We start from the raw sequence: 10,991 nt of genomic DNA, 5'->3' as shown, positions 1-10,991 counted from the left end.
ATATCACATGTTCTCATTCCTATGTAGGAGCTAAAAAAGTGGATCTCATGAAGATAGAGAGTAGACTTGTAGTTACCAGAGGCCAAGAAGGGTAGGGGGAAATGAAGAGAGGTTGATTAATGGGTACAAATATAGAACTTGATAAAAGAAACAAGACCTAGTGTTTGATAGGTCAGTAGAATGCCTATAGTTTACAATAATTTACTGTGTATTTCAAAATCACTAGAATAATTCAAATGTTTCTACCATAAAGACAAATATTTAATGTGACAGATATCCCAGTTACACAGATTTGCTCCTTATAATTACATGAATGTATTAAATTATCACATGGACCCTCAAAATATGTACATCAACTATGTATCAATCAAAAATTAAAATAAAAAACCCCTAAAACTGAAATTTTCTGCAGCTCAAAGTTCTAGAAGTATGTTAAAATACAGAACATGTATAAGTCTTCCTAAATTGCCTCAGAACCAGTGATTGCATTTATGTCAGAGGGTGTGTGTGCAGGTCTAGAATGCAATACAAAGCTGTCAGAGTGGCAGTGAATTCTCAGTTACTGGAAATCAACTTTAAAACACCCAGAGGCACCTAGCAAAGGTCTGTTTTCAGAAGAGTGTGCGTGGGGTAGGGGAGTAATGGGGCGCAGCTCTGAAATGAAGATGAAACTTCCAACAAATGAATGCCAAAGTGTGAAAAGTTCTTGAGAATGATCTCCAGCCAACTCCTATTGGCTGGTGGACTCTATAAAAGGTCTACAAAAATATGCCTTTTTAGGGTATCTACTTACCACCTGAGTAAGTAAAAGTTGAGAGACATGAGCAAAGCAACCTAAGGATGCAAGAAGGGCCTTACAGGGAGGAGGGATGGGGATGGGAGTGGGCCTGAGAGTTGCTGCAAGCTGACCAAGTGGAAGCTTTGAGCACCACACATCCCTGAAACCTTGAGAAGCAGGTAGGCAAGTCTCCTCATACCAGCAAGGAGGTGCTCGCAGCATTAAGAAAGTAGCATTAAGAACATTGTCTGAGGAAGTTCCGGCTTCTCCAATAACCCCGAGGGATGTGGGGGTGGAGCTGTGTGGTGTAAGCCCAGCCCCACCTGAGCCACAAGGGAGCTGTGGACCATCTTCCAGAGTCTCAGATTTTCTAAACTCATTTGATGGGTGATAATCTTAAAACATTTTCTCTTAAACAAGCAGTAGCTTATAGAGTAGGAAATAAAATTCATACAAAATTATTTGTAAAGACACAAAACCAGAGAAGTATGACTTTTGCTCTCCTGGCCACTCTGAGCTGGATCCCAGACCCCTGGAGACTGAAGGGACTCTGCTTTGAATGCTATGATCTGACTCCTGGCCCTGCATATGGTGAGGAGGAGGGAGATGGGAAGACGTTGGAATGGGCTGGGGGCCAAGGCTGCACTGGGGCTGCACAAGCAGTTGCAGGAAGGGAAAGTGGAAGGAGGTAGCATTAGTGACAAGAGCAGCCACAGAGTGGAGAACAGCGATGGCGGCAGCCGAGTCTGGGGCAGGCTGGGAACAGAGTAGCAGATCTTCCGATATCAGAGGCTAGAGCCATTAAGAGACAGAAGCTAGGGGCAGCCTGTCCTCGGGGAGGAAGCCACCGACACCCAGCATCTCTCCAGAAGGGTTCACAGTTGTCTGGACTCAAGCAGCTGGCAGGACCAGGCGCCTTAATTCTCTGTCCCTGACTACTGGCATCCACACAGAGGTCTCCACCTAGCAGCAGCATCCAAGAAGGAGGTTTTGGGTAGATTCATAGACATAAGCACCCAAATTAACCAGACTACGAGAGCTCCTCAAAAGTTTTTATTCTTTTTCATCTTTTTAAACTGGCACACTGCCTGGTATACACCGCCAGGTAGGCATTCAGAAAAGTTTCTTTTTTTTAAATACACAATTTATAATACTGGGAAGATTTCATTTCAGTATTTCCCAAAACATTATTCCTGGAAAGGGTGTACTCTCCCATGACTCTGGATAATAGTTTTGTTCTGATTTTTTAAGTCACCTCAGACAGACACTGGAACATGTTAGATCTAACACTTAAGTGCTTTGAAAGAGCAGTAAAAAATCCCCAAGGAATTCAAGAATTGTAATAATTGCTGGGAAGACTGTGGTTTCTGCAGCCCAGGGTGGTTTCACAGTTGTCAGAGGACACAGATTCTATGTCCCTCCCCGACCAGGGACCTCCAGGACAGCTTCCCTGGTTGGTTCTCGAGTCTTTCGGCAGAAGGCAGACCAACAGAGAACGGCTGTGACCTTCTCCGACCAGCCCAGGCCTCACGCCGCTGCGTTGCAGACCCTGTTTCAGCAGCATAGCTATGGAGCACGTCATCCTGGGAGTGGATCCTCCGTGGGTCACACCAAGCAGCCCAGCAGGGAACCAGAATGAGGCTCAGGGCCACCATCAAAAGAGTGACCTCCCCTTTCCTTCCAATTAGTTATCTGTATTCAATGTGCAGTGTAAACGAACAGAAGTTTTACAAATTAAATTACTTTCTTAAAAATCAATACAACATCATTACATACAATTCTCTTTGAGAAGTCTTTCCAATTCTTAAGTTTCATTTACAAAATGGTGTGCAAAAACAAACACTGACCTCAAATAAATAGGAAAAAAAAGTGGGAAGAGCTAAAGTTTTTTTTGTGTTTTTAAATTAAAAGTTAAAAACATCAGCTGCACTTCAAAGTATTTGCAGGATGGAGAAATACATCAAGAAGGCTGTCAAAAACAGCCCTCAGAGTTAGAGTTGCATTTTCAACTGAGGTTTTCTGTGTTCAAAATTCACAATGAATGCCTCCGCTGAGGTCTTTCACCACTCCCTCTTTGACCAGCTTTAAGAGGAACTTGGTTTCCGTTGTCACATTATGCATGGTCTGAAAGTTCATAGCAGCCATGCACTGATTGTCGAAGTAGTGCAAAGGTGTTCTGGGTTGATTGAGGTCATATCCAAAACCTGCCAAACTGACTTCATCGCACAGGTGTGTGGCTAAGACAACGGCAATGACACCGATTGTGGGGACGTTCTGAGAAAGGGAAAAGAAGACCAAAAAGTAAAAAAAAATTTTAGCGCAAGTCACCATTTTGCTGGTATTATACATGCTATGCAGAGTCATGAAAGCTATATTGGGGGCTGCAATTTCATACATCACATAATTTTATATATCATGAACTTTAGAATCCAACTCTCCATTTAAGTCAGGAATCTAGGCTCTAAAACATGGTCTGTGATGTTCACACACTTTCAAGGGGCAGCCTGACAATTCTTACACCAAGTTAAAAGGTATTCCTTCTAGGCCGGGTGCGGTGGCTGACGCCTGTAATCCCAGCACTTTGGGAGGCCGAGGTGGGCGGATCACGACGTCAAGAGTTCGAGACCAGACTGGCCAATATGGTGAAACCCTGTCTCTACCAAACATACAAAATTTAGCCGGGCATGGTGGCGCACGCCTGTAGTCCCAGCTACTCAGGAGGCTGAGGCAGGAGAATCGCCTGAACGCGGGACGCGGAGGTTGCAGTGAGCTGAGATCGAGCCACTGCACTCCAGCCTGGCGACAGAGCAAGACTCTGTCTCAAAAAAAAAAAAAAAAAAAAAAAGGTATTCCTTCTAAAATGTCTACCCCACTGGTCCTTCCTATATGTGATGCCCAGAATCATTAAAAAAAAAAAAAAAAAAAAAGAAAAAAAGCCTACTTCCTCTCTCAAGGACAAATGTCTATGAGGTCTGCTCTGGGATAGGTGGCCACAGGACCTTCCACAGTTCTTCCTAGGGCACAGTTTCTGGAGCCCATCCCTTCCTGAGAACAGAGGATTCTCAGTTCTCACTGCAGAAGACTGCGTTCATACACCGGCAGCTACATCCCACTTAAGGGCTCCATTGGCTTTGCTGGCAAAAAGCACTTCCAGGCCATTTGCCTATGTAGAGCTGCTAAGCCAGTTTCTTCCCACCCTCTGTTTGGGCAAGTAAATTTTGTTTTTTCTGAGACAGGGTCGGTCTCACTCTGTTGCCCAGGTTGGGGTACAGTGGCACGATCACGGCTCACTGCAGCCTCAACCTTCACAGGCTCAAGTGATCCTCCCACCTCAGCTTCCTGAGTCGCTGGGACTACAGGCATGTGCCACCATGCCCGGCTACTTTTTGTATTTTTTATAGAAATAGGGTTTCACCATGTTGCCCAGGCTGGTCTCAAACTCCTGGGCTCAAGCAATCCTCCCGTCCTGACCTCCCAAAGTGTTGGGATTACAGCCATGGGCCACCATGCCCAGCCGCAAGTACATTTTTAGTCCTGAATTAAATATTTTCACATTTGCTCCTTTAAAAATGTATCCTACTGACCTTGGCCTAGAATCTCCATTGTCTAAACCTTTCTAGATTCTGATGGTGTCCCCACTTCCTCCTCATGTCTGGCATCTTGTCATGCCTCCGGGAATGTGCAAATCTGGCATCGTGCTTTCTGGATCTCCATGCCAGTCTTGGGTAAAAACAGTACACAGGACAGGGAGGAATACAGAAGGCCCTGCAGCTCACTAGGCCTCCTCGAAGGCTGCCACCAATCTACTAATACTCTATTAGCATCCTTTTGTATAGTTTTTCATGTGAAAATTTGCCTCCCTTTTCATTCATCTTAGTTGAGCTTGTGGCTGCCATAAATATAACTCTTCTTTTTTGTAAAGTGGAACAACAGTGGACCCTCCAGAGTTCACAGATTCAGGTGGGATTAGGGAACATCTACTGAAGCCATCATTTGTTAAAATCTGCTTCCTGCTCCTTGATGCATCTACCTCTCAAAGTCAACCTCACCTGTTAAAAAGGAACTCAACAGCCATTCTGCATGCTTGGAAATAGAAACCAAGAGAAATTAACACAAAGGACACTTTCCTCCTGTTTAGCCAGGGCTCTAGGCGTTATTCTGTCTTCTCCAACCATGTACCCCCAGTGACCATCTTGTCACACAGGGAATATTCAATGTTTGTGGAAGGAGTGTGTGAAATCAACTGTCCATTGGGGTGATATATGGAGAGAACTAAAAAACCGATGAAAAACTCCCCAAAGCACGTTATCTCTATAGCATGCCCTTTGAGATCACATTTCCTATTGCTCAACGGGCTTCTTCATCTGCTGGAAGGACATATACATGAGGAAGTTTCTGATACTGCAATTTTAGATCAGAAGTCCTCTTTTAAGTTACTGTTTTTATCCAAAAGAAAAATGCCATTTTATCAATTATAAAAATAGGCAAATATTCAGTTCAACTAATAGACAGATTATAAAGCAGAAAGTAGAAGTCTTCTACAGACTTCCCCTCTGAAGAAGGGCATTCTTCACAGGCTGGTGTCTATTTCCAAGCTTTTATACTAAACACATACTTTTATTGTTAAAGTGTTCTGTATCTTTTTTTTTTTAGATGGAGTTTCACTCTTGTTGCCCAGGCTGGAGTGCAATGGGGCGATCTCAGCTCATTGCAACCTCCGCCTCCCAGGTTCAAGCGATTTTCCTGCCTCAGCCTCCCAAGTAGCTGAGATTACAGGCACGTGCCACCACGCCTGGCTAATTTTATTTTTAGTAGAGACGGGGTTTCTCCATGTTGGTCAGGCTGGTCTCGAACTTCTGACCTCAGGTGATCTGCCCGCCTCAGCCTCCCAAAGTGCTGGGATTACAGGCGTCTGCAACCGCGCCCAGCCTAGTGTTTTGTATCTTTATTTTCTCACTTAATATACTATGGAGGTGTTTTCCTAACTTTTTCATCCTTAACAGACAATACTGCATTGACTTTATCATAATTTGTTTAAACAATCCCATAATAATGAACATTTAGGCTGTTTTTAGTCCTCTGCTGTTAATGTTATAGTGTATATCCTAGAATATCCATCTTTGCAAATTTCTCTAATTTCCTTGTAATAATGTTTTTAGTGTAAAATTGGTGGGTCAGAGATGATTCATATTCAAAATGGTTTAATATTGCCAAAATATCCTCCAGAAAAAGTGCCAGCTGATCATTCTACCTACCTTCCTGCCAAACAAGGACATTATCAAACTTTTAAGTCTTTGCTAAGAAAGTGGGCAAAAATAGTATTGTGGCTCTAATTTGCTTTTATTTGATTATTGGTAAAGTTGAACATTTTTACATGTATTCTTTGGCTATTTTAATTCTTCTTTTGTGAAATGTCTATTCCTATTCTTTGCCCATTTTCTATTGGTTCATCTTTTTCTTTTTGATTTAATAAGAGCTCTTTGTATTCTGAGAGTGTTTACTCTCATTGTACATGTGATAATTTCCACACAGGTCTTAAGTTTTAAAGACACAAGTCAAGTTATTCAGATTAAGAAGCCGCAAGTAATAAAGGCACGCACACCCCCACACCCCTGGTGGCAGCACTTGCTAATTGCAGGTAAAGAATCTCTACTGCAATAAACAGCCTAGAGCACAAAGTTCCCAAATTAGGCTGCAAAATAAAAATCGTCTAGGGAATTTAGAAAATCTTAAAACACAAAACCATTAGAATGTCTGAGATGAGACCCAGGCATTAACTGAAAAACACTGTTCTTGAGGATTAACTTTTATAACTATCACCTACAAAGTAATGATAAAAATCAATTCTCACCTGAGTGGCCCACAGAGTGAAAATGTAAATATGACTTTTCTCTGGGGTACAAGGCTTTTTAATTTTTAAAAAATTAAAAAATAAAATGTAAATAACTTTTCAGATCACGAAAGTGCCTTTCAGTGTCCTGTAGTTTTATGGAGTCCTGGATACCTTAAATAGTATCTCAGTGATTCAAGTGTTAATGTGCTGCCTACACTAAAGAGAAGAGTCACTGGAGAGAAGGCCAATTAAACAATGAGGAGCCCTGCAGCCAAGTGCAAAGTGGTAAACACACATGGAGCATCTAATCACAGGCTGGGTTTCTCCACTGGAGATGCTTCTGGGTATACAGTTGAGCCAAAGTGAAATTTGTACACATCTCCCCTCAAACAGGGGATGATTAACTTTGAGTAGCAACAAAAATACCTTATCTCGGCCCCAGAACCTTGACTGAGGCTCTGAGTACTGAAGGATGTCAAAGGCAGTCTCTTTGATGATAACTGGATTCAAAATCCTGAAATGTTTTGGCTGCAGTGGGATTTTTTCTGCCACCTGCTTCCAAAAGAAGAGTCGTACCCAGAACGGCTAAGGAAAGCAAGCAAACAGTTGTTAGTCATCCTTTTAGGGGAGGGGAGAAAGCATTCCCACTCATCAGACCAAGGCTGTGGGTATGACCCCATGTGGCCCTGTGCACTGCCTTCTGAAGCAATCTACTCCTATAGATTGCAAAAGCTACGCAAATCCAGCACTTGAACTCAAAAAAGTAACTCTAAAATAGCCACTTCATACAGGTGGCACTGGACAAAGAGAGGAATTGCAGAACCAGCTTGTATTTGTTTGAGGTAGACATTCCTCAATGGTGCTAAAGCTATCATTTTGTCCAGAGAAGCCCAAGCGAATAGGTCCAATTTAAGGCTATTAAGTGCTATAACTGCCCTCACCTTGTATCCTCTCCCACTTACTTTATTTCCTAGTCCCATGAAGTCATTCCATATATGCTTCATCTTCCAACTAGAACTTCTGCCCAGTAGAAAATCCAGAAGACCATGATGACTGATATAGAATCAGCTTTGGAAATACAAATTTGTCATCACATGGAGTTTACGTGAAAAGTTGAATACGTCCCATTAGTTTCACAGACAGCTAGTTTGTGCATATGTCTATACATGTGCACACACTCCTCGACAATTGACCTCTGAAATGTATTTGAATATAATGGGTGAGACTATAAAGTAATGTGACCAATAAAGACAAAAGGAATATGACCAAGTGAGGGCCATCTCCTCCATAGCTGCCCTTCTGGAATGCCATGAATTTATTCCAACAAGGGAACCACTGACCAAAGCATTTTTGGAGCTCTTTAGAGTATTCCTTGATTTTTATATTCTTTTGAATATCCTCAAAAAGGCTTATATCCATCTAAGTAAATCTAATTTCTGGAACTAGCCAAAAGCTATGCAAGTTCATGTCTGGAGAACAAGGTGGGTGAACAACCTCAGTAACAGCAATTTTGGTCACAATCTGGATATTCCCATTAAGTAATGATCACCATTTTCATGTGACTCTTAATTAGGTCTGGCCCATCCATGCAGAGTGCACAGCTGTACACAGACACAGGAGGAAAGCACCCACTCCTGGATTGACACAACTGCAGCAGGGCCTCTTTATAACCATCTCATTCCACTCCCGCCACCAAAAGGAAAAATATCCCCACTGTATGGTACTTTACGATTTCAACTGGGTGGGCAGGGTTTCATTTGTCTCTTAGGAGTGTGAAATTTCACCCATGAAATCAAAAGCACCAAGGAAGTGCCGGTGCTGAGACCGCACCCAACCATCTCCCACAAGCTCCTAGTATTTGTTCAGTTTAAATTATAAACACCCTCATCACTGTCTCTACCAGGAATTCTCCAACCTGCCCATGTACAAGAACCACTGGAAGAGGGCCAGGTGCAGTGGCTCATGTTTGTAATCCCAGCACTTTTGGAGGCTGAGGCAGGTGGATCTCCTGAGGTCAGGAGTTCGAGACCAGCCTGGCCAACATGGTGAAACCCCATCTCTATTAAAAATACAAAAATTAACTGGGCATGGTGGCAGGCGCCTGTAATCCCAGCTACTCGGGAGGCTGAGGCAGGAGAATCGCTTGAACCTGGGATGTGGAGGCTGCAGAGAGCCAAGACTGCACCACTGCACTCCAGTCCTCTAGCCTGGACAACAGAATGAGACTTCATCCCCAAAAAAAAGAATTGCTGAGGGGTTTCTATAAAGAGAGTGATCATAATTTGAAAGACAACACAAAAGTATGCATTCTGCTCTGTGTGTTTAAAAATAAAAGGCTATAATTACAACTAAGTAAGACTCCTTCACTTTTCACTAAGGCAGATTTAATAGAAGTATTAGTGCTTACCAGGGTTTCATTTTTTACCATTGCTTGAAGCCAGTTGAAATCAACACTCTTAAATAAAACAGCAACAAACAAGTCATTGGAATAATATTCAAGGTCAGACAGTGGTGCGCCCTCTGGATAAGTCATCCTTATAGTAGTTTTATTTCCAACATGTTCTGAATATCCCTCGACTGGTGCACTGTTTAACCTATTTAAATAAAAAGGACAAAGACACACTGACAAAGCAGGCCATCAGCCATCTCTGTACACCAGGCAGTATCCATGTCATGTCCTCCACGTCTTCTTATGACTAAGAATGAGTACATGGTTTGCAGCCTCATCTCCCCTCCCAGCTCTGTCTTTCTAGGATTTCGAGGAATGCAGCCTTTAGTCCTTGAGCGAACACTTGTATCTAATCCCTGAATGTCAAGCAATTTCATCTAGCCCTAATATTTTCACTCAATCTAAGCATATTACATTTGGGACTTTCTCTGGGTGCCAGTAAAATATCCTCAGAAATTTCCCATTGTGCTCAGATATTAGTTCTTGCCAGAATTTCAAAAAAGGAATCAGAAGGGAAAATCTAGTCCACCATGCCTGGCTGACTTTTTGATTTTTTGTAGAGACAAGTTGTCTCTATGTTGCCCAGGCTGGCCTCAATTGAACTCCTGAGCTCACGTGAGCCTCCTGCCTTGGCCTCCCAAAGTGCTGGCATTATAGGCATGAGCCACTGCGCCTGGCCAGAAAACAATTTTTAAACAGTGAAACCAAAAAAGAATCTAGGATGACTGCCTATTGGCTATCATGGTGAGTCTGAATTTCTCTGTGTGCCTTCCATGTCCCAGCCAGCACTGCCTTCCAGGACTCACTAGCCCCAAGTCCCTTCTCCAGAAGCCAGGCCCCTCATTGACTCAAGTCTCTTTCTGTGTCCTCTTCTTGCCCCTGTCTGGCAGTTGTGGTCCTTTGCTGTTTTACTTGAATCTACCCACTTTCCAAACCTCACTTCCTCTGACAAGGTTCTGCCACGTACTGTACCGGCAGCATGCTCCTCCAACTTAGGGTCAGTACGACAGTTTGGAGCATCCAACCATTTTGTGTTTTTGTTTCAACTTCTCAAACAGTAAGTCCCTTGAGGGCAGGGACTGTGAAGAGCTTCCTGCGTCCCTCACTGTTCCTGGAGCCACACTGACCAAGAGCAGTGCACTGAGTTCTAGAGGAGAAAGGTGGGTTTTAAAAGCGATGTACCCCAGTCTGGGCAATTCAGAGAAACCCCATCTCTACTAAAAATATAAAAAATTAGCCATGCATGGTGTGTGCCTGGGCTCCCAGCTACTAGGGAGGCTGCGGTGGGAGGATCTCCTGAGCCTGGGAAGTTGAGGCTGCAGTGAGCCGAGATCACACCACTGCACTCCAGCCTGGATGACAGGAGTGAGACCCTGCCTCAAAAAATAAAATAAAATAAAAACAATAAAAATAAGTAAACAAACAAAAAAAAAACCAATGTACCTTATCACAACATCGAACTGGTTCAGGGTGTGGCCCAGTTCTAATCCGTGCAGTATTCCTCCGCTTCCAATAACCACACAGCGCCGACAGGTCTTGGCTTTCAAGTGTTCAGGGAGGTCGTGCTCTGGCAAGAGCTCCAAGAGGTTCTGGACTTTACTGGAGAACTTCCGGAACCCAAAAGGAGGATCGTACTTGGACTCAGCTTCACTGTCTTTGGGGGCCTTCCGCACAAAAGGGAGTAAGTCCACGCTATACCTGTGCTCAAATAACAGTGCCATTGATGTCTTGGCAAACTTGGGACGACATTCCTTCTGCAAGACTTGCTGAGCATATTTCTGAGCTCTCTGGAATGAAATCACACCAATCTGGGTTTTAAAAACTCTCCTGCATTAAAAATATACTCTTCTAGATGACAATTTGTCCTATGATGTCTGATGTAGCTCCCGTGTTGATTACTGTCTTTTAACACAGAATATTTGCTTTTTAGA

At 43.2% G+C, this 10,991-nt stretch overlaps 1 protein-coding gene across 3 annotated transcripts in view; it reads right to left on the bottom strand.

The window, feature by feature from the left end:
• Nucleotides 1-1,816: 1,816 nt before the first annotated feature.
• ST3GAL5 (ST3 beta-galactoside alpha-2,3-sialyltransferase 5) overlaps nucleotides 1,817-10,991 on the bottom strand; it is a 52,425-nt gene continuing 43,250 nt past the window's right edge. For all 3 annotated transcript variants that reach the window (XM_002811821.5, XM_024242638.2, XM_024242642.2), the window contains 4 exons: nucleotides 10,504-10,847; nucleotides 9,019-9,205; nucleotides 7,038-7,196; nucleotides 1,817-3,052 (listed from right to left, as the gene is read on the bottom strand). In XM_002811821.5, the coding sequence (XP_002811867.1) occupies nucleotides 2,804-3,052; nucleotides 7,038-7,196; nucleotides 9,019-9,205; nucleotides 10,504-10,847 (939 nt within the window). In that variant the 3' untranslated portion in view covers nucleotides 1,817-2,803. The remainder of the gene's footprint in view (nucleotides 3,053-7,037; nucleotides 7,197-9,018; nucleotides 9,206-10,503; nucleotides 10,848-10,991) is intronic.

Source organism: Pongo abelii, chromosome 12, assembly GCF_028885655.2.
Source record: "Pongo abelii isolate AG06213 chromosome 12, NHGRI_mPonAbe1-v2.0_pri, whole genome shotgun sequence".
Classification (NCBI taxonomy): Eukaryota; Metazoa; Chordata; class Mammalia; order Primates; family Hominidae; genus Pongo; species Pongo abelii.
This window is presented reverse-complemented; position numbering and strand designations above follow the sequence as displayed.